At 35.7% G+C, this 24,894-nt stretch overlaps 1 protein-coding gene across 1 annotated transcript; it reads right to left on the reverse strand.

The window, feature by feature from the left end:
* Positions 1-220: 220 nt before the first annotated feature.
* LYPLA1 (lysophospholipase I) lies at positions 221-23,963 on the reverse strand. Its single transcript, XM_011359160.2, has 9 exons — positions 23,815-23,963; positions 22,929-22,960; positions 12,395-12,460; positions 11,243-11,290; positions 9,625-9,695; positions 7,080-7,153; positions 6,024-6,125; positions 4,879-5,055; positions 221-1,952 (listed from the first exon to the last, which is right to left on the reverse strand). Exons 1-9 carry the CDS (start codon positions 23,881-23,883, stop codon positions 1,899-1,901), a joined length of 693 nt encoding a protein of 230 aa, XP_011357462.1. The 5' UTR covers positions 23,884-23,963; the 3' UTR covers positions 221-1,898.
* Positions 23,964-24,894: the final 931 nt, after the last annotated feature.

Genomic DNA, 24,894 nt, shown 5'->3' on the forward strand with positions numbered 1-24,894 from the left:
GGCAGCGAGCTGCACTTTTTTTTCTAGGCAGGAAATGGGTTAAAATTGAGTAACGAGAAGCTTTTCACATGCCTGGTTCCATTCCAGGCCACCATACCATAATCAAATTTCTTTCTTTGAATGTATATTCTTGAGATTACAGTGTCATTTTCCTCCTTTTCATTATAAACAGCCACCCCAAGGCAAACCCAAATGTTAAACATTCAAAAGAACAGTCATGGCAAATTCAGAATTAAATTTTATTTCACATTTAGAAACCGTGAAAAAGATTTACATTTTCCCACATTACAGCACAGCATTTAAACGGAATATCTCTTGCCATAAATTAGATCTTATTGATTTGTATAACTGAAACAACAGTTTATATATCATCAAAGTAAAGCAAAATGACTTGTTAAAGATTGTTTAAAAATTTTAAATCCAGACATAAATGTATGGCTTCATTATTAATATTCTATATAGGTCCATTACTAAATTGTTTCCATTATCAATTAGCACCCATTTATAATGATGCATTCCTAACATTTTGTAGTCAGTTGGAATACAGCAGAAAAATTAACAGTTCAGAAATAACAACTATACATTTTTGCTACATAAAGTAGGTGGTAACTATGCTATATGTATTGAGTTCTGACCTTTATAGCCCATAAATTTGTTTTCAAATAGTTTTTACCAATAATCTAAAAAATTTGACTATTTAAAATCAAGTGATTGCTACTTTTATATTTGCACAAAAACTAATTTTTAAAAAATCATGACTAAAGTGAATATTTCCAATGTCCACTGACAGATAAAAGTAAAGCAAATTTTTCTAATGGATTGTTCATTTCCTACAGTAGTTGATTACAAATATAATGGTACAAAACAAGGATAATAATCACAGAGCAAATCTTAGAAATTATTGTTTAAGATCAGTCTTAAATATTCCAGAACATACTAGAATATGACCTAATTATTCTTTTAGTTAATTACAGAAAAAAACACAACCACAGAATTATTCCTTACCTAGACTGAAGATTCTAGTAACTATCTATAGGTCTAACTCTGGACTAAGGTATAGTTTAAGAAATTAGTGTAGGAAGTTTGAAATGATGTTTGGTTTTTTAATTTAAGTTTAATACATTTTAAATACTATGTCTGTGATTCAGAATGTCAAATTACAGTATGTGTTGACAGCATATGTCTATGGCAAGGAGGCAATATTTGGTCTGGTATGAAGGATAAAAAGGAAGAAAAAACATATTTCTTTTCTAGAGAGGAAAAAAGAATTATATTAAAAAGTTATAACGAGAAGAAAACGCCGATCCCCAAAATAAAAGGGCCATTAATTGAAGAGAGCAATCTTACTCTTTATTGACATGTAGGAGAATTATCCCTATTATTAGGAATAATGTCATAACACCTTATTCTTATATATTATAATCATTAAGCATATATGAATACACATATAAAAATACAGATACTGCATGGTGACCGAGTAATTTTGGAATAAGTCCATAGACTAAGTCACAGCATTCATAAATTGTTTATCTTAACTGCTCATTTATATCTGAACACATTTTCATTAGGCATACCAATAATTTTCAAATGAAGTAATAAAACATCTGGTTGTAATTTTTTTATTTTGCTGAATTACATTTGGGAAAAAGAAAGTGGCGGTGGCTGCTTCACTTATTTTAATACTAGTATATTCTGGATCATATTATACAAATACATGAATAGAAACTTAAAAGACCATAAATTTCCCACAAGGAGACAGTATTCAGTCTGTGTCTCTGGTGGTGTATTTGCAAACATTTTAACACTGCAAACATTACAAGTTCCAAGATCGGACACGAGAAAAGGTTTATACTACAGTGATGCTGGTGTGTACTTCTACACAAGGCCCCTTAGTGATATCAATCAACTGGAGGTAGGAGTTTATCAATGAATTGCTTGATATCCATCATTTCCTGTTTGGAATAAAATTTAATAAACAGTTATGCAAATCAGAAATTAAATCCCCACTAAAATGCCACTAACTAAATCCATCATGTGCATAGGTAAGTTGAAACCACATTTTAACTACAGTGAAATAAGTCTTAGAGAAATGAGGCTCCAATAGATATTTGAGAACATTACCTATGATTATTATTATTGTACATTCAATGATAGCTCCCATTTATTAATCTACTCCCATGAAAAAGGTCTGCATTTTGCTACACTTGAACAAATAAAACATGGGAATACGAGGAAATGAAGGGGTTTACAAATAACAAAACCTATACCGAGAAGTTTCAGGAAGTATACAATTACTGTCAACTGCATATCCACGGAAAAGCTTTTGACATTCTCTCAGGAGAAAGAAATACTAAATCCATAGCATAAAATATTTTGTGTCTTTCATAAGAATTTACATATAACCAACCATTAGAAAGAGAGCATGTACCTAAGATAGGCCTAGAGAGATCTGAAAATGAATATACCAAATATCTGTTATAGAAAAACTTTCCTAGAGGACTCCTGCATCTGGCTCAGTTTTCCCACTTCCCCCAAACACATTTCCTCCTATCGTATGTAGCATTTCAAGGCTTAGCCTCACAGACCCACAAATTAGCAACACAGAGAACTTTCAGCCTTATAATTTAGTCACTAAAAAAGAAATCCACAACACAAAAGTGCTTTATTTTATAACACTCTAAAGTCCTACAAGTTTCCTGTGACACTACCTCCTACCGTTCTATCTCTTGTCACTTTCCACTCATAATCATTCATTCAGTCCAGTGTCCTCCAATGTGATCTCACAAAGAGTCATCTATGGAGGAGCTTTTATTTTATTTTATTTTATTTTATTTTATTTTACTTTTATTAGCATTTATCTGATGCAAAATTTACTCCCGGGCCGTAAGTTTTTGTTTCTTCGAGGAACTTTTATTTTAAAAACAACTCCATACAAACAAAGATGCCTGAGTTCACCACCAATTCCCCAGTGCACTGAATCAGAATCACTGAGTTTGGAATTTGAGTGTCTTGTGTGTTTATTAAACTCCGGGGTCCTTGTGATGCAAAGCCTACTCTGAAAACCACTGCTCTAGACCCTCAGTCCCTCTTGGATGCTCAGAGTGCCAGACTACTTCCCTTTCTGGATTCAGTACTTCAGGACAATTTCAGCTATATTCTCAATAACACCCTAGCATCTCAGGCCTCCTTGTCTTTCTGGATAAATTATATTACTACCTGCTTTCCTGTCAAAATAATTAGCTAAGCTGAGCAGCTGCAAAACAATGTTAACTTGGACTGCCTCAATGCTTAGCCATCAAATTTTATCCTAGGCCTTTTCAAGCCTCCAAATCTATCCAGGTTTCCTTAATTCTTATTAAGTGACATTTCCTACTTATATATTTTAGATTAAGAGGATCTAATGTGAGCTCTCAAATACTCTCTTCTCTCAGCAACCCTCGTTTACATTCACCCATGCTCTTCTATCTTGATTCAAAAGTGTTTTTCTCCTCTTTCAAGGCAACCACTACCCATTTCAGTACTTAATTATACAATCCCCCTAAGGCTTTCCCCTATCGAGGACCACCTTTTTTTTTTATCGCATTTTCTCTCTCCCTCCTCCCCACCCCCAGGAATCTCTTTCCTTATCTGATTAAAAAGAACCTTCCTACTCTCTACTTTTACTTCCTCATTTCCCCGTTTGCTTCACATAATCCACTGCAGTTTAGCTGTATCTCCCCAAATATTTGAGGTCACAGACGGCTTACTATTGGATAGTTTCTTCCTGACCTATTTCCCCTTAATCATTCTTTGAATAATGGATACTGTTCCCTACAACTCAGAAATTCTCTCCTCCTGTACTCTCATTCCATCCCTAACTCCTTTTAACTCCCCCAAAGTTGTATCCCTTGGCTTTTTTTCTCATGATATCCTCCCATGGTAATTCTTCACTGATCATTGATATTGGTAATTATGCTAAGTCTCTATTATAAGCTTGAGCTTCAACCAAGTACTTCCCATCCTGATCATGGGGCACATCAATCTCAGTATGTTCACTAGCCTCAGTACTATTTCCTTTCTGTTACCCTAAAACTGTTCCTTGTACCTACTTTATAAATGGCATCCTGTTAGTCATCTGAGCTAGAAATCTAAGGCCTCTTTGATACTTCCTTCTTTCCTATATTCCATAGAATTAGTCACTAAATCCTACTGGAATCTCCTTCTTGTTTCCAGAAGGTGGATTACATCTTGCTTTTATTCAAAAAAAAAAAAAAAAAAGTCAATAGCTTTCTGCTGCCTAGAGAACAAGTCCATCTTCTGCACAACATAAAAGCTCTTTATAATTGAGTCTCTCCTCTCTATGCCTTGGTTCTATGATACCTTGCTTTTCCTAAGTCTACAGTCTAATCCAACAGTCCTTCCTCTGCACACTTGCTATCCAAACCCTACCCAGTGTTCAAAATCTAGCTGTTTCATCACGATCTCCGTGCCTCCTAAGATAAAATTAATCTCACTCTCCTCAGTTTTTCAAATAACTTTTTTAAAACTTCTAATATTAACACACATCACATTCTGCTTTCTATATCAGTTACCTGGATATACAGCTTTATTCCCTAATACATTTTTAATTTTAATTTCTTAAATTTTAATAAAAGAGAATCTCTTTTAGTCTTTGAATTATGTACAATGCTTGCATGTAACAGGAAATCCGTGAACGTTTGTTGAATTAAATTGAATAAACTTTGATCTAAGTCCTGCTAACTTATGATTCAGTGAGAATTCATTAATCCCTTTAAACCCTCAAGCAGTCAAGTGTTATTCACCTTAATAATATCACATGGAAAAAGTTGCAAATTATGTCTCTATAGCCACTGCTTCCAAACATTTAAAAATAAATACCTGTTGACATGAACTGTGCATCATGCCTTCATAGGTTTTGAAGGTTACATTGGCTGGATTTACCAATGTTTTTAGCTTTTCGACAGTAAGAGAACCAAACATTAGGGGAACTAAAGGGTCGCAATCTCCATGGCACTGAAGAATGGAAATATCTCTATTAACACCATTGATAGGACCCTGCAAAAAACCAAAACTATTATTACTTATTCGAATGTATAGAGCATTATGCCCCGCATTTTAAAATGCAGACACGTACATACATGTTATTACTTACATTATAGGTTATATGTGGCTACAGAAATAAAATTACTTCATCCCTATACTCTCCACATCTTTTTAAACTTTTATAGGACATATGATTGCCCTGTCATGTATTCCCAATGAACTGGTTCCTTAAAACAGATTGTATCTTAATTATTCTTTGTATATTCACATTGTCCTATACGAAAGGTATATTTTAGCTGAACCATGTTCTTCTCAGCTCTTATTTGACTGATTTACATAAGCTGGTTAATAAACAGCACTAACTATGTGCAAGATACCAATACTATATAGTGACAAGAAAAAACCCTAGATTTAAAGGTGAATTTGAAAATAATGTCTACATCTCCTATGTACACTATATATCGCTTTACACTGTTGAATACTTAGAAATTATGTTTTATAGCAAAATTCTGCTATTAAGCAGTGATCATACTAAACGTTCAAAAATATTTGTTTAAAAAGTTCCAATTTTTATATGTATCTTACAATGTTATCAAACACTTCAAATCTAAGATTTATATGCAATCCACAATGAAGACAGTGTAGTATACCCATAAAGCCTAGTAATACCTCATAAAAATCTAAGGAAATTATTTTTACAAAAGGATGCCTGATGTACACTATGGGCTTTGGGTGATAATGATGTGTCAGTGTAGGCTCATCGATTGTAACCACACTCCACTGCGCTGCAGCAGTAGGACAGGCTATACATGTGTGGAGGCAGGACACACGGGAACTTTCTTACATTCCACTCAATTTTGCTGTGAACCTAAAACTGCTCTAAAAAAAATAAAGTTTATTAAAAACAACTGACCCTCTCCCCAATATTATCAGCTGTCTCTTATCTCAGTAATTTAATGTTGCTTAATTAATCAGGCTACCTGTGGAAATGAGTCCCGCAGTGGAAGCCAGCAACTGAGGGCAGTGACACCTGCCAGTTTCTGCTGTGTGGTAAGAGCAGTGTATAAAGATAAAGCTCCTCCCTGGAAAGACAAGGAGGGAAAGTCAATGGCACACGTCCTCTGCTAAGAGCAACTTAAAAGATTTCTTGTTATTAATAATGTCCATAAAAAACCAAACTGGGTGGCCAATATCAAATCAAATCAGGCAAACAATATACACTCCAGTGTCCTAAAGCACATGATTCTCTACACTAAAGACATATGTTCTCTACATTGTGAGAATGTAGCAACTACCCAGTCAGTCCAGACATAATTAAGTTAACTGCTGTACTTACAAATGCCTTAGAAATATTCTGAATTAATTATCATCTTTTCCTCTGAAGAGTCTTAGACATAAAATCATATCTCATCTTAGAGACCAAGACAGGTTGCATCAGAAGGGTAAGAGAAGTAGCACTCATTGACTGCACTGCCCCTCCCCCAGGCCGCACGACAGGTCTCCCCTGAGCCTCTAGTTCCTCTAAGGGGAAAAGAGAGCCCAGGTGGGGAAAACAGTGTTCCCCAGCACATGGGTCGCTTTGTGGGAGCCCCTACTCTGATCTGGCCTTACAGGGATTGTAGGGGAATCTGCAAGGCTCAACCAGTGGGAATCTGTGACAAAAAGAGAGAAGAAATTCTCTTGTCTTCCACCTCACTATTCCTATCAGTGGTCTCCTCTCAGGGTACTTATATCTGTATTTAGAGTTTTTGTTTAAAAGGGGTACATTATGTTAACATTCTAAGTTCCAATCAATTTACTAAATAAATTGATTTTTAAGACAGTCTCTAAAGTAAAGGCTATTGCTGAAGAGAGAAAACGAGAAAAGCAATTATTCCGTTCAAGCTTAACTCAGCATGAAAGATAAGTAGTATATCAGCGTCTGTAACATCTTCCAGAAAAAAAAAAGGGACTCCTCCACAGAAAAAGGACTGAAACCGCAAACTTCTAGATAAGTATACTGATGGTACTGACATACCACCCAAATTTAATCTTACCTGAGAAAATCCTCCCAAAATAATTCTGTTTGAAGGAATGCCATTCTTCACCTCTTGCTCTATCAAGGCTTTTACTAAAAACAACATGAAAGTTAAATCACCGGTACTTTCAAAGTTAAGGCCACTGATACAATCTACATAGAAAAAATATTAATGACAGAGAAGCATAAAGTATATTAAAGGTCAAAACAAGTGAGAAATTTGAAACACTCTATTAAAATACAAAATTAGAATGTATTTTCAATATAAAACTCAGATTTTGCAGGTGCTGCTTAACCTGTTCTATTGTTTGTTATATAATTTGTAAACAACAGTTCTTTCATCAGTATATGGATATTCTTTTATCTATGGTCAATTCTGCTCATATGTTTTTTATATTTCCCTCTCTTCAATGAACCATAGGCGTTTGTACCTAAAAGTTGTGATTTTAAAAGTTTAAGTACTTAAGAGAGTTTACATGGTTTATGATTTACAGTTGTGTCAACAGTTCATTATTAAAAAAAAAAAAAAAAAACTATTAAATTTTCCTATAGCCAGTAAATGGTATGGGGAAAAAAATCAAATGAGCTCTTTTCCTTTTGCAAAATACTTTGGCATGCATAATTAAATGTAACACTTGATAACTCCTAGAATTTCCTTTTATTTATCGTCAGTCCTGAGTTTCTGGAATAACTATACCTTTTACAAATTTATCTTCTTTCATTTTTGACATATATGGAAGAATTTCATTTTTTAAGATAAATATTTCCAACTTTATATTCCTTTTTATAAAAAACCAAAAATATGCTTTTATTAGAATACTACCAAAAAAAAAAACCCAAATGCCCAAATTAAAAATTATTTTGTTTTTATATGAAGTTTAGTTCTTCGTTAGCAATGGTGTGAAAAGGTAGGGGTGCCCTGACCAAAGCATTGGAGAAATGCGCTAGAGAACAGTAAAGAAGGCTTAAGAAATAAATATTGAGAAGTATGAGGGATTTATTTAGGGGAGACTGCACGGTCTCAGTTGGAAAGAAGATGCAGAAGTGGCAGAACAGCCCAGCTCTGAGGAGGGAGGGCTGCCGTTGGGGCCTGGTGAATGTTAGCTGCTAGCCAGCCAGGGAGCTGTTGGGACCATTTTCACTGAGTGTCGCAAAGCTTTGCTCCCCATGGTTATACCACCAGCTGAGATAAAGTTAACTAACTGCAGTGACGGCAGTCAGTTGTGGAGCAAATGTGTTCCCTGGACCTGACCTGAGCACTCTTCTTTCTTCAGCAACATAGTCTCTCAGCCCTCAAACAGGGACTTCTTTTTTTCCCAGCTCTGAGTCTGGCCCTAATTTTCTCTAATAATACATCACCTGGGAGAGGAAAGAAATGGCAAGTATGTCATAGGCCACCTTTATCATTAGGATATAAGTTCCCACTCTAGAACTCACCAGGCCCACCTATCTTCTCCGCAAGGCCTAGCTCCCACCTTCCACGTGGTCTAACAACTCATTCCCAAATCAAAAACGTATTTTTGTCACTATTATTTTTTTTTGACAAAATCCTAGCTCTAGGATTCTAACTAGCTTTGATCTACTTTTTGATGATCCTAAAAGTCAGTGTTCTTGGTTTGACATTCCTAAATATCCAGTATGTTTTAAATGCATCTTCTTCCCTGTTTTAAAGTTCTTAAGAGTTCTTTTAATAAAAAGATTTTTTAAAAAGGATCCTACTGGTTTGGGGTTTTTAAGCTATTTTGGAAATTTTCAAACAAATATAAAAATAGAGTGTGCTACGACTCCCTGGGTACACATTATCTCACTTCTGCAATTGTCAATTCATAGCCAGGCTAATTTCATCAGCCTGCCATGTCACCACCCAGAGTATTCTAAAGTCAATTCCAGTTATCATGTTGTCTCTGTAAACATTCCAGTGCATGTATGTAATAGAAAAAAAAATGCTTCTGTGCATTTTCTAACCCAAATTTCTCCTAATAAGTCTGTGTTCTTTATGCTTTCATCCAAAAAACAAACAGAATCATCATGTTCATATGGGAGCATGAAACAGTAACCAGAAAACAGACTTTGGAGATTCTGTAGAGTTAATACTTATTTCACAGGCATGTTAAATGAGATGATTTATAAAAATTACCTAGTTCATTTAATAGCTAAGTGTTCAATCAGTGGCCTCTATTATTACCACACTAAAACTAACCATTAATATAATTTTCTTACGTATCATTACATTATTATATCATTATTTTCATCCTTATTTCAAATTTCCTTAATGAAGATAACTGGCCACAATTATTAAACATTCTGCTATTTTCTCCATATGTAAATCAAAGCAAAATTATGTATCTGACAGAACTGAAATTTGAAAAAGGCCATCTCTCCCCATCCACCTCACCTTCACTGAGCACCTTTCAGTGAGTCCACGTAGCCATCATGGCAAATGAGTTAGAGCGATCAGAGAAGGAAACAGCACCACCTCTTGAGTTCAGATGACTGTGTAATATTTCATCAACATCAATATTTAAGAATGCTTCTGTCTTTTTAAAAAACTATTCCGTACTTACCATTTTCTGCTGCCTGTTTAATTCCAGGTTCATCCTCCCGTGACTCTGGTGAAAGCCCAATAATATCAAACCTGGAAAATAAGACAAAATTAAAAGAATAATTTGATTCTAAGAATATTTACTCTTGGTATGTTTTACTAAACTAATGGTATTTGGGATAAAAAGAGCCGACCAAATGTATTCCCTAGAATAAAAAACTCAAATTAAAATGTTTACAGAGGCCAAACAATGAACTTAAACGTGTGAATGTGACATTCCTTAAGTTCCTTCCATCCCAACTAGATATAGATTCTAATGTTAAAAAGTCACAGTGCCACATAATTCTAGGGTAAGAATATCTAAAAATTATCTAGTTCAATCTTGCACCCAAGCAGGAATCTTAGCTGACATCCCTAAGTTTGCAATAAATTCCAGTTATTCATTTCCCCTTCTAATGCATCATAAATCAATCCAATGGAATAGAGCTACTGATCTCTATCCAAATTCTGCAAAACTTTTTCATCATATATTATAGATACCTCAAACCAGAGACCAAGGGAAGCTGTCCTTTGGCCCTTTCTACTTCTCTATCAGGTTATATGCTTTCGTTATGTTCTTTAGCCATATTAGGTAGAAATTCTGGTTCTGTATGGAAATTTTGCCAGAGAAGGAAGGTGAAAGAACCAAAGGCCACAGAAGGCAGGAACTTGTAACACTTGCCAAGGACTCTATAGTAGATAAAGTGCAGGGCTGGGTTAGAGATGGGTGGGAAGAAGCAGAGAGGATGACAGTAGGCTGGAATAGGTCTAAGAACAAATAGTGTGGAAACAGGAAAGCAAACCCAAAAAGATGAATAATTATCCTTAATATCAGGTTTGAATTAAGTCACTTCAGAGATAGGACAGTTCCAGATGACAAGACTCAAGAAATGACTGTTGATGTCGAGAGAAGAAAATGTCACTAGGGAAGAGAGAGCCAAGGAAGTAACAAGCCAACCAAGGTTGTGAATGGACCATTTACACTGGATCCCATAGTCACCCAAAAGACACAATGGTGGCAGGAAATAGAGTGGAAAGGAAAATATTAATCAGGTGTCAAAGTCATCATTTTTGCAAAGACATGATGGCAGGAGCCTCAGAGAGCAGCAGAAAAAAAGTCAGCCTGGAAGTGGCTCAGAGGAATGAAGAAATGACTCTACTTCCTGACTATAAAGCATATAGGGAATGTGCAAATATCTTGAGAAGGTTCAAAAGGAAATGGTTTCCTTAAAAATTCACCAGCTCTCCAGAAAGGGAAGAAGTTAGAAGGGTGAGGAGGTCCTGGCTAAATCTGATTGATTGCCACATGAGGTCATTGAAATGTTTGGTTACTGAAATCAGTAAAGGTTAAAGCAGTAGGAGATATTTTCTGTAGTATTTCTCTCCACCCGTTCTCTCTAGTTTCTCTAAATGTTGGTGCAGCTCCTTGTTTACCCCTGAATTTAAAATATAAAAACTTAAACAATTAAAGGTTAAATTTAAAGTGAATTATATAACCTCTCAACTTAAAAATAGCTAATTAAAAATTGCTATATGCAAAAGCACTTCTGCTTTAAAAATTAAGTATAAAGTTCTTACTAAATAGGTAAATTCTTACTTACCAAGAAGGCATAGCCATGTTCATATTTAATGTTACTGGCATAACTGGTCTACATGGGGGAAAAAAACAGCAAAATAAGAATTATATAACAAAACATAAAACCTGATAAATTTGATCAGTTAATACATGATTATTTGAGGCTTACATAAAACTGTATGCTACAATTTTAACATGTGAGCTGTTTCACTGCATCCACACTTACACAATTCTGTTCTCCTATACCCTCCCCTCCAAGTGTGTTCTGAAGACAGGCCAGCAGCTGGAAAGAACTAAGTTTTGCAAATAAAAAACATTTTCCTTGTGTCCATTACACCCAATTCAAGTCTGCAATGAAAAATGTGCTAGACAACCTGAAACTCACAGTGCCACATAAAAGGAAAGAAAAATAAATCTAGATATAAAAGAAAAATAAATACACTATAACTACATCTCACCACTATCTTCCTGACTCATGAAACAAGTCTACCTTAGAGGTTAAAAATCTTCTCAAAATTTCCTTGAAAACATAAACTCTCCTAGGTTGGGAAAAAGCCTTAAACCAAATTCAATTTTGGGCCAATAACGATAGAGCAGAAATTCCAACATAATAAAGCCTCTATTTCAAGACTGTTTTCTTACCTAATCTCAGATACTTTTCTACTTTCCATTCCCTTTCATATTTATCACCTCTACTGCTCCTACCATTCTGAGGATGATTTACTAACTTACTAGCACATACCTACTACCATTTGTCTTCTCCATGACTACTGCTTCTCAGCAACCTTTTGATTTAAAAACTGCCCAATTTACTGTTTTTCTGAGTTTGCTCATACACTACTGGTTTCTTTTCGATATCCACACTTTCAGAATTCTAAAGCAAATCTATCAGACTCCAAAGTCTGTGTTCTTTCCACAGTTCATCACATTGCCTCTAATCAATAAAGTGTAAGAGTGTTTTCAGTACAGTAAAGAGTTCTCACAAACCTGACAGGTAAATCCCCTTCATAGATACCTCATGGATATCCTTAGAACTTAACAGATGTTTGTATATTTAATTTTCCTGGCTGTGAACTCACTAACCTCCAAGAGAGCATTATTTTAAATTTCTCAACAAAAATCACAATTGTTCCTCTCCCAATTCTGAATCACAAGCCTAAAGATTAAAAATACTTACGCATGTGGGCAGATATATTTGATGTGTGAACTTCTGATACCTGCAAAGGCTTCTGCCCATCCGTGCCTAGAAGAGAAATTATTTGAACAATGCCATTAGATACTGTTTCAATTCCCAATAAATTAGTAACAGAAACAGTACTTTAAGAAGTTTGTCAGGATAAATGTTAACTCCTTAAAATATCTTAAAAGTTGGACTATCAATGCTATTAAAACACCAGCACCAACTTAGAAACAACTCAAAGACTATTATTTAAACTTTATCAATGGATAAAGATGATTTCTCGTAATTTCTAAAGAGGAGTGTATTTTCTTTCATTATTTCCACAGGGCTTTATAATTTACAAAAATATATATTTTTTTGGTCTCTTTATAACCTCGTAACAATGAGCCTAACAAAGTAGACAAAGCAGATAATTCACATTTTATATGAAGAAAAAAGCCTCAGAGTGTAGTAAATCAGTTATATCTATACTATTAAATAGCTTACTATTTTTAATAGCTTACTATGCTATTAAAAATAACTCACATTTTTTGTGTTTGTGTATGTATGTATGTTCAAAATAGAGTATGAGAAAAACTAAAAATGTAAACTATCATAATTCTCCTAGCCAGAAATAAACATTTAATCTTTTGATGCATTTCCTTCTATTTTTTACATGCATATCACTTAATATAGATTTCTACTAAAATAAAATCATGCTAAACATATACACATATGGTTTTCTGCTAGTTTAAACTTGACATTCATTATATCTGAACTTTTTACATGTGATCTCTATTAAAAGATTAAGTAGCTTAAGTCTCTTTTGTGTAAAATAGTCTGAAAGTAAATGTTAAATGCTTTTCTGTTAATTATTTCTCTATTTTAATCCACCTTCCCCAAAAGTGTTAAGGACATATAGAAAACATAACAACATTAACACTTATTTAACAGTAACTATGACCCAAGCTAAATTATTCTAGAAGTTGTATGTGTGCACACATGTGTATATATATGGATTTATATGTGAGTTCATGTGTGTGTCCTGTATAAATATATGTGTGAGACTTTACTGTGAAACTACAAAACATGTTTAAAGAAATTAAAGATCTATATAAATGGACACATCTTGTTCATGAACTGGAAGACAATATTCTTAAGATGGCAGTATTACTCCCCAAACTGATCTATGGAATCAATGCAAAATCTCTATCAGAATCACAGCTAGCTTTGAAGAAATTGACAAGCCAATTCTGAAATTCGTTTGGACATTCACGAGACCCAAAATAGCCAAAGCAATCTTGGAAAAGAATAAGGTTGAAGGATTCACAATTCCCAATTTCAAAAGTTACTACAAAGCAACAATAAAAAAGACAATGTGATACTAAAATCAAGACATACAAATCAATGCAATAGATTTGAGAATACAGAAATAAACCCTTCATTTATGGTCAACTTGTTTCTGTAAAGGATGTCAAAACAAACCAATGAGGAAAGAATAGTTTTTTCAACTAAAGTAGCTGAGGCAGGTAGATATCCACAAGGAACATCCTATCGCATAACAAATACAAATATTAACTCAAAATGTGCCAGAGACCTAAATGTAAGAGATAAAACTATAAAACTCCTATAATATACAAAAATCTTTTGAACTTGGACTAGCCAATAGTTTCTTAGATATGGCACCAAAAGCACAAGTACAAATTAAAATGAAAAACTGCTGTGCTTCAAAGAACACTCTGACAAAAGTGAAAAGACAACCTACAGAATGGGAGAAATATTTGCAAATCAAATCTAATAAGGCCCTAGTATCCATAATATGTAAAGAACTCTTACAATCCACTCACACAAAAAGACCATCTAACTTGTAAGTGGGTAAAGGATTTGAAGAGACATATCTCCAAATACACACAAATGACCAACGAGGACAGGAAAAATGCTCAACATAACTTATTAGTCATTACATAAATGCATATAAAAACCACAAATAGAGCCTTTTGAGCCACGCTTCTCTTGCTCAGGCCTGCTTCCACATCTGGAAGTGTACTTTCCCTTCTAATAAAACTTTTCTTTTCTACTGTAAAAAAAAAAAAATATATATATATATATATCACTTCACATCCACTGGGATGTTTAGAATAAAAAAGACAGACGATAGCAAGTTTTAATGAGAATGGAGAAAAATCAGAATTGACATAAAGTGCTAGTCATATGACTCAGAAATTCTACTCTTAGGCGTATGATCAACAATAAAAAGGAATGAAGTATTCATAAATGCTATAACATAGATAAACCTTAAAAACATTGTTAAGTAAAAGAAGTCAGTTATAGAGGACCACATATTATATGATTCTATTGACATGAAATGTCCAAAATAGCTAAATCTAGAGATAGAAAATAGATTAGTTGTTACCTAGGGCTGGAACACGGGAGGTTTAGGAGTGCTAAAGTATATAGAGTTGTTTTTTTTTTTCTTTTTTTGAGTGATAAAAATGATTGCACGGCTTTGTGAATGTACTAAAGATCACTGAATTGCAAAATTCAAATGGGTGAGTTGTGTGATATATAAATTATATCTCAATTGAACTGTTACCAAAAAAAAAAAAAAAGATATATGACCTGCTCCCAGTCATATGAAACCATAAGACCCAAAGTGATTCTACAGAATGTACCGAAGATAAGGCTGTACTCCAAAAATATAAAGGATGTAGAAGACTGATACACGTTCACACTGAAGACAAGACAGCTAACAAGTAACACACATTCCTGAAAAGGATCTTGGACCAGGAAGGAAACATAGTTGGGAGAGTTGGCAAAATGTGAATGGGATCTGCAGACTAGATGATAGTGTTGGATCAATGCCAATTTCCTAATTTGAGTGTTTTACGCTAGTGATGGAGAAGTGTCCTTGTGAATGGGAAATACACACTGGAGTACTTAGAGGTGATGGAAGATCATGCTTGAGGTTGATTTCAAGGAGTTAAAAAGGTTAACAACTGGAAAAGCTCAGTGACATCAATGTGAGAATTCTTTGTACCAAAAGCACACAGAGTTACACAAAAGTATGGTAATACAAAAAAATTACATTCAAGTGGATAAACCTCACAAACATAGCAAAAGAAGCTGGACTCAGAAGACATTCCATATGATTCCATTTATATGATGGACATGAAAAGACGAAACTACCATATAGTAATAGTCAGAATTACAGTACCTGTAGGGATGGGAGAGTGCTGACTGGAAAGGGAAGGGCTACTTCTAGAAGTGTTCCGTATCGTCACCAGATTGACGGTTACATGGTGTGTAAAAACATCCAGCTGAACATTTAAGATTTGACTACTATATTATACCCCATTACAATTTTCAAATTAATGGTTAAAATAGCACATCCACCTCAAAAATGTTGCTAGACTAAGCCAATCTGAGTTAAGAACTACATTAACAGTTGCAAACCAACTGATTAACTCTTTTCTGCTTGCCACACTCAACCACTAGTGAAGTGTTCTGCTAGAAGTCATTGGAGTGGCTGACTGTGGCCTTCTCTGGGCCTGTTTATCATTTAAGATGAAGGGATTTATGAAATTAAATGTAGGCCAATGAATGTGGCCTCTAAGCTATATGCCACTCATTGATGACACAGATTCTACTGATTTGGGGGTAAAGGGTACAAAGATAGAGTTGAGGGAAGTAAGTTAACTGCTCTATGTCTGAAAGGATTCAGGAAATATTTTAAGACGGGATTAGATTTTACAGATGTAATCACCTTCTGCCATTTGCTAAAAGAAGTGTAAAAGCATGTGCCGCATTAAGTGAATCAAGTATGTATCTCAGACCTATATCAAACAACCACTTTAACTGGTTTTCACTGCTTTTCTGTTTTACACTTCAATTATAGGCTGTTGACTTGACTGTGATATTATTCAATATATTTATTTTTTAGTGTTAATGACCTCTAAGTTTTCTGTCCAATGTTTTCAGAAATTGGAATATTCAAAAACATGTAGATCATTAGCTTTGCAAATAGTATACTTGCATTTTAATGTATATAAGCTCTATTACGCATCAATAATAAATACTCGGCATATGGGCCGCCACTCCCAAGTCCTGGGCCCAGACCATACATTTACTACCACACTATATGCCACACTTAGAGATCTTTTCAACAAGGTAATCTAAGCAACATTTAAAAAATAAAACCTATCTGCTATCCCTGCAAAAGACAACAGCATAGGCATGTTATAAAATGTTTTTACCATGGTCACTGCCAATACTGATTTTATGTATGCTGTTTCAGTTTTTTTTAATTGTGTACCATCACTGTGTTTTCTATTTCAGGATTTGCGCTAATAACCTCCAGGATTAATTAAATAAGCCCTAAACATCATGGTATTTGTTCAGCTAATTACAGCTTTGTGAATGTGTAGTCACTAAAAATAACAATTATAAAACACAATTACCTATTAGAGTCCAAAATGGAATAGGTTTAATTATGTTCCTAAAAGCATTACTATATATAGTAAAAGCTTGACTTAACATAGCTGGCTAATGTAGATGTCTGCCTTATACCCTTCTATTTTATAAAGGCCATTTTATAAAGTTTATTAAGAAGTAAAAGCAAGTTAATGGTGACTAAAGAAACAATAAAAATTTTTAATTTTGCATGTTAATTTTAGAATCAGTTTTGGCTATTTTCTCCCCATCAAAGGGTTCTATACAACTAACTTTTTGAATATTTATGGCCTTTTGTAGTTCTCATATATACATATACATACGTTTGAGTGAGAATAAAAAAGCTAGAATCCACTGTGGTAAGGTATACCAGCTTTAGGATATAGACTCTATAGTTCAAATGCCTTCTGGTTTACTCACTAGTTCTTGGCCCTGTCTGGGGTAAGTGAGGTTGTTGAAGAGTTCCTTCTCAATTATGCAACCCAAATATATAGACAGTGCAGCAATATGTCACATTAACCCTCAACTATTCATGATTCTACCATTTGTGCCCCCAAACTGTAATCTCACATTAATATGAATTACTCATCTCTACTTTGTGCTTTTTCCTAAAATATGCTGCTACTTTTGTTTATATTTTAACATGAAATACTGGTTTCCCCCAATATACACAAAGTCTTTGGCCAAAAGGCCTACTAGGCCAATGTAACAGCCCAAGAAAATGCCTCAAAACAAAACGTGTTAAACCAAAACAAAACTAAGAGTGGAATTTTAAAACATAATCATAACTATCCTATATGCATGAAAGATACAAGGATTAAAATATAGACTATGTCCTTAGTGACCTACAATCTAGTAGGAGAAACAAGACATAAAATCATACAAATGAAAATTTAAGCACTACAAAAAACAATCACAAAAAAATGTCAGATTATGGAAGAAGAGGATAAGGTTACTTTCAGCTATGGGGATCAAGAAAGGATCTATAAAGGAGGAACTGAAAGATACAGGCCATGTTTTCCCCATCTCCCACACATAATGGTGGGTTTTATTCCTTATTACATTTAGGGGGAGCAGGTAAAAAAGAAAATGAAAAGAAGTGTAATGGCACAATCACAAAAAAAAGTCAACATTTCATTGGATATTCACTTCTATTTTTATGACAATATGCTGTATCTACAGTTTTAGAATATACCTTTTCGCATGTAAATGGCTGAAATTCTAATTTACCAAATATTCTTCTTTCACTAGACATTTTAGTTGGCATGATTTAACTATATGCTGTGAACAAGAGACTCATTTGAGATCAAAAGACACAAAGAAGTTGAAAGTGAATGAATGAAACAGTAACCAAAAGAGAGCAAGGGTGGTAATACTAACATCAGATGAAATAGACTTTAAATCAAAAAGAGATAAAGGAGGACATTATATATTAATAAAAGGTTAAACACAGTAAGACCTATCAATTATAAACATTTATGCGCATAATGACAGACCATCAAAATACATGAAGCAAAACCTCAAACAACTAAAAGGAGAAGCAGACAGCTCTACAAAAATCGTCAGACTTTAATACCCCGCTCTCAATTAATAGGTAGAAGCACCAGAGAGTAGGAAATGGAGGACTTTAACAACACAATAAACTAACTAGGTATAACAAACATATGCAGAGCACTCTACCCAACAATAGCAGCATACAAATTCTTCTCAAGTCCACACAGGACATTTTCCAGGACAGACCCTAAGTTAGACCACAAATTAAGTCTCAACAGATATTAAAAGATAGATATCATACAAAGTATCGTCTCAGACCATACAGGATAAAGTTAGAAACCAATACAAAAGTAAAACTGAAAATTCACAAAATTGTGTAAACTAAAAACACTTTTATTTTTGTGTTTTGTTTTCTATTTAACAGTTTTATTAAAGTGTGTGCAGGTTCCAATTTCTCCATATGTTTGTCAACACTTTTTATAATTTCTTTTTGATTGCAGACATCCTAGCAGGAGTAAAGTGGTATCTCATTGTGTTTCTTTTTCTTATTAAGATATAACTGACATAATATTGTATTAGTTTTAGGTGGACAACTTAATGATTTTATATATGTATATATTGCAAAATTACCTCAATAAGTTAACATCCATTACCAGAGTTACAACACTTTTTAATGAGAACTTTTACAATTCACTTAACAACTTTCATATATATACAACACAGTATTATTAACTGTAATCAACATGCTGTACATTATAACCCAGGACTTATTTATCTTCTAACTGGAAGTTTGTACCTTCTGACCACCTTCTCCCATTTCACCCACTCCCTTGCCTCCCCATTCCCCCACTCCCCACCCCTCACCCCTGGCAACCACTTATCTGTTTTCTGTATCTGTTTGTTTTTTTTCTTTCTTCTTAGATTCCACATATGAGATCATATATTTGTGTTTCTCTGACTCATTTCATTTAGCATGATGCCTTCAAGGTCCATCCATGTTACTGCAAATGGCAGGATTTCCTTCTATTTATGGCTGAATATTCCATTGTGTATGGGTGCACGCACATGCATGAATCACATTTTCTTTATAAACACCAAATTGATAAGACAATTAGGTGTTTTTCATGTCTTGGTTATTGTTAAATAACACTGCAATAAACCTGGGGGGTGGGAGGGGGGGTTGTAGATATCTCTTTCAGATACTGATTTCATTTCCTTTGGATATACACCCAGAATTGGCACAGCTGAATCATATGGTACTTCTATTTTTAATTTTTTGAAGAACCTCCATAACTGTTTTCCATAGTGGCTGCACCAACGCACATTCCCACCAAGAGTGCACAAGGGTTCCCTTTTTGCCACATCCTCACCAACACTTTAATCTTTTTTTATAATAGCCATTCTGACAGGTATGAGGTGACACCTCATCATGATTTTGACTTGCAGTTCCCTCATGATTAGTGATGTTGAACACCTTTTTATGCACCTGTTGTCCATTTGTATGTCTTTGGAAAAATGTCTATTCGGTTCCTCTGCCCATTTTTTAATTGAATTATTATTATTATTTTTGCTACTGAGTTGTATGAATTCTTTATATTTTGGATATTTACCCCTAAAAACACACTTTTAAACCACCAAAGGGTAAAAGAAGAAATCACAAGGGAAATTAGAAAATATTTAGAGATGAATGAAAATGAAAGCACAACATACCAAAACATATGGGACAGAGTGAAAGTTGTGCTAAGGGGGAAATTCATAGCTATAAATGTTTATGTTATAAAACAAGAAAGATCTCAAATCAATAACTTAAAAATTACAACTTAATGAAGTAAAAAAAGAAGAAAAACCTAAAACCAAAGCTAGCAAAAGGAAGGAAATAACAGAGATTAGGGCAGAGACACAAGAAGTAGAGAACAGAAAAACGACAGAGAAAATCAATGACAACAAAACTGACAAACTTTTAACGAGACAGACTAAGAAAAAAGAGAAGACTCAAATTACTAAAATAATCACTAATAAAAGTGGGGACATTTTTACTGGTTCTGCAGAAATAACAAGAATTATAAAATAAGAGAGTACTATGAACAACTGTATACAATAGATTGGATAACCTAGATGAAATGGACAAACTCTTTTAAATACAAAACCTACTGAGACTAAGTAAGGAAGAAATACAAAATCTGAATAGACCTATAACTAGTAAGGAAGTTGAAACAGTAATCAAAATCTCCCCAAAAAGAAAAGGGACCTGATGGTTTCACTGGTGAATTCTACCAAACATCTAAAGAACTAATACTTCTCTAACTTTTCCAAAAACTGAGAGGAAGGAACACTTTCTAACTCATTCTATGAAGCCAGCATTACCCTGATACCAAAGCCAAAGACACTATAAGGAAAAAAGACTGTAAAAAAAAGTGTTAGCAGAGAAGACTGCAAATATAGAAAGAAGCAAAAGTGAGAAACCACAAGACCACAAAAAGCAGTGAGAATAACCTTGGTGTAGTTGGTTGAATAGTAACCCCCCGAAATTCATGTCCACCTGTAACCTCAGAATGTAACCTTATTTGAAAACAGGCTCTTTGCAAATCTAATTTGTTAAGGATTAAAATGAGATTGTACTGGATTAGGGTGGGCTGAATAAAGAGAACACAAACAGCAGAAAAGGTCATGTAAAGAGAGAGAGAGAGACAGAGATTGGAAATATGCTGCTAAGAGCCAAGGAACAACAGATGTCATCGCAAACTAAGAGGCAAAGGATTCTCCCTTAGAACCTTCGGAGGGTATGTAGCTTTTCTGATGCCTTGATTTTGGACTTCTAGCCTCTGGAACTATGAGAATAAATTTCAGTTGTTTTAAGCCATCTAGTTTGCAGTTATTTATTATGGGACATACCACCTATTTGGCAGTTGAACCAAAAAAGCACAAACTAAATCCAATCAGGAGGAAATGTCAAACCTAAGCTGAGGGATTGCTTTGAAAGGTGTCATAAAAGACAAAGAGCTGAAGAACTGACTGAGAGACTGAAGAGGTAAATGCAATGGAATGGAACTGGATTCGGGGGAAGACTGGAGTAGAGCAGGGGTCCCCATCCCCGGGCCCGTGGACTGATACTGCTCCGAGGCCTGTTAGGAACCAGGCTGCACAGAAGGAGGTGAGTGGCAGCCAGCAAGTGAGGCTTCATCTGTATTTGCGGCCGCTCCACAGAGCTAGCTAGCATCACCACCTCAGCTCCACCTCAGATCATCAAGCATTACGATTCTCACAGGAGCATCGATCACTGGTGCCAAAAACGTTGGAGACTGCTGCTATATAGGCCATTACTGGGACAACCGTCAAAACCTGAATATGGAGCATATTAGATGCTAATATTAAATAAGTGCTAAATTTCCCAAATTTGATAATGTTCTGTGGTTACGTAAGAGGCTCTCCCTGCTCTTAGGAGATACATGCTAAAGTGTTTGGAAATAATCACATCTGCAATTTACTCTCAAAGGGTTCAGCAAACAGGGTAACATTCAATAGAGATTAGTAAATCTAGGTAAAAGGTATTGAGGAATTTGTATCATTCTTGCCAACTCTTCCATAAATTTAAAAACATTTCAAAATAAAACATTTTTTTAAATGCTATCAAAAATAAACATGTATATCTGGGTTGTTGTATTTCAACTGATTTTCATTCTCTTCTGAAGCATATTTGCATTTTGAATTTTTTTACAATACAAATGTAACATTTTCATAATCATAATAAAAGCTATTGTTTAGTAAAACAGTAAAATAAACCTATTATTTTAATAGGACTACTGATTGCCAGAAAAAGAGTCCTACAATCTTTTCTGTAACTACATACAAAGTATGCATCATAGATTTCTACTTAATAGGCATGTTAGGAATCACCTTTAAAAATTAAAATAAAAATAATTATTCGAACCCAATACCTCCTTATAAAGATTTAACAGTTTTTGGATACTTTATCAAAATTTATCTTCAGTTTTCCTCCAATTCTAAAATTTTGTAACAATAATTCTAAGTTACAGATAAATCACCGATTTAAATTAAAAAAAACCTCTCAATGTAGAAGCCTGAGTGAAAGATAAACCATATATCTAAAGTTAGCACAACAAAACTTGTTTGATAAGCCTCCAAATAAATCTTTTGAGTTGCCTCCCTTGCCCATCAACTGATTTTAAAGGAACATCTAAGCTCTCATTGAGAATGCTGTATACTACAAACCGCTATTGTTTCTCTTATCAAAATCAACCATTTCTAAACCCGCCCTGAAATTTTAACTCCTCCGGAAACCTCTCAATTGCACAGTTTCTACTAACATTCCACTGTACTCTGCTATCCAATACCCACAGCAACTCATGGAGAAGTCTGCAATTATAATATGTTCCAGGAACAGGAGTTGAAAAATGACAAATTCAAGATGATGAGGGGAAAATTCTGGGAGTTTTCAAAAAAGAAAAGATTGCATCTTACTACTGGACTGTATGAAATACAACTAGCAATCTTTTTTATACAATCCTAGAGTTACTAAATACTAAAGCTTTGATTGCATAAGTAGAGTTGCATGACCCATTTCATTACTGTTACTAATAGTTGTACCTACCCTGTATCTCCCAGTCCATGAAGGAAAATCACCTAGAGGAGAAGAGGAAAAATTAATAAGCAATGCCTACATAAGCCCACACAGAATTGTTATACACTGGAGCTTTAGTTAAGCTGGATACCAGAAAGACTACCTTCAGCAAGTTAACTAGTCTCTATAGATTTCTCTCAAATGGCAAAAGTACTTAACTTCTCTCCTTGTAGTTCGTAAGATGATTAAGGTGGAGTTTCAGCATTTAAAAAGGTCCCACTTAGATATTCTTAAGTGCTAACAATCACATTCTAAGGAAAACTTGTCTTAAGTCAAACCATGAAAGTCTTACATATACTGTAGAACTTTTCCATCACAAGAAGGACCTTCTGGGGGTAAAAATAAGTTTGAGATCCTTATACAATTTCCTAAAAACATCACTTCTGATATTATAAGACTCTCAATCTACAAACTATAAGGACAAGAGTGTGAGGTAAGAAAATGGTCATTTTCTTGCGTACTTAAGACTTCCCACATGTACAAACACATCAGAAACATGCTGTAAAGCGACCCTGAGTTAGGGCACCTTTCCACTAACGCCGGCCCCTCCAAGCCGGACCGCCGGAGGTCCCGGAGTTCCGCGGGCAGCACTCGCTCCGCAATGCAGAGGACGCGAGCTTGGAAATGGGATGGAGGTGGTGGAGACTGATCCTCGGGCCACCTCCGCAACTCAGCATTCTCACACACAGCTGGGGCCGGGGCCGCGAGGGCCACCCCCACTCCAAATCACGCCAGGCAGGACCGAGCGTCCCCAATTAACCGGCCGCCAACCTGCCAGGATGCCGACCCTGCGCGAGGGAAAGTAGCCGACGGCGGGCCGAGCGGGCCCCTCGGAGCCCCGGCCGCTGCCACTCACCGCTGCGGTGGCCTTCCGGGCGGCGGGCACGATGGCGGGAAGCGGAGCAGACATGTTATTGCCGCACATACACCGGCTGCACAGACAGCGCACGTCGGAAACGGAAAGAACTGGCGCCCAGCCCCGGCTCAAGGGCTTGCGAGCCGCGAGTCCCGGCCCGCCCCAGCGGGCGCGCACTCAGGCGCGTGCGCGCCCACCCCCCGCCGTCCTCCGCCGGCGCCGCGCGCCCGCGCCCTAAGGTCCTCTCGTTTTACCCCTCCCGCGCCGCGCTCCCCTCTGCACGTCACAATGTCGAGATTGGCTGTAACGAAACCCTGGCCGGAGCTGACCTTCTTTTCTCCAGGGCCGGCGCATGCTCGGTGCGGGTGGCTTGACGGCGCTTTTTCCCGCTCCGCGTGCCCTCCTTAGGAAGGAGCGCTCATACCCGGGCCAGGAGCATGATCTCTGGATCCTTGTCTTCCAGTGTTGGGGCACTGTAGGGAAACAAACGAGCCCGAAAACCTGTCGTACCCAACCGCAGATACCTCTTTGTTTCCTAAAGCCAGGGTATATCCATTTCTAAAAATAAGGAAGGACTGGACTGGGAGAGGGCAGTAGAGGTTTTGCTGTATTTCCACTTGAGGCTACACCAGTGTGTAGTTTGGGGGTCGACTGCTCTTCCATTTTAAACTTAAGCTGGAAAGAGAAACATTCATTTGTCACCGAGAATCCACAACTTCTTATTTAGTGGATATTGTCAGTGCAGATTTAAGCTCCAGACTAGCCATCCCTTTTCTACAGGAGTGGCTCAATGCATATCCAATACATGGTAGGATCTGGGAGGGCACAAGAAATATAAACACTTAAAGTCAAAATGCTCAGACCTTAAGATGTTTACAATCACTGGAGACACTTAAAGGATATATACAATCCTTACAGAGTACGGTAAGATAGAGAAGGGAGCTGGTGAACATGACTTAAAAAAAAAAAAAACTCTAAGGCATATGATAACCAGAATGCTGAAATTTTGGGGGGTCTTTTATAATTTTCTTTAATCACTTTCCCTGGATTTGAGTCCTGAGAATTCTGTGGGCTCTCAAA

Source organism: Pteropus vampyrus, unplaced genomic scaffold, assembly GCF_000151845.1.
Source record: "Pteropus vampyrus isolate Shadow unplaced genomic scaffold, Pvam_2.0 Scaffold45, whole genome shotgun sequence".
Classification (NCBI taxonomy): domain Eukaryota; kingdom Metazoa; phylum Chordata; class Mammalia; order Chiroptera; family Pteropodidae; genus Pteropus; species Pteropus vampyrus.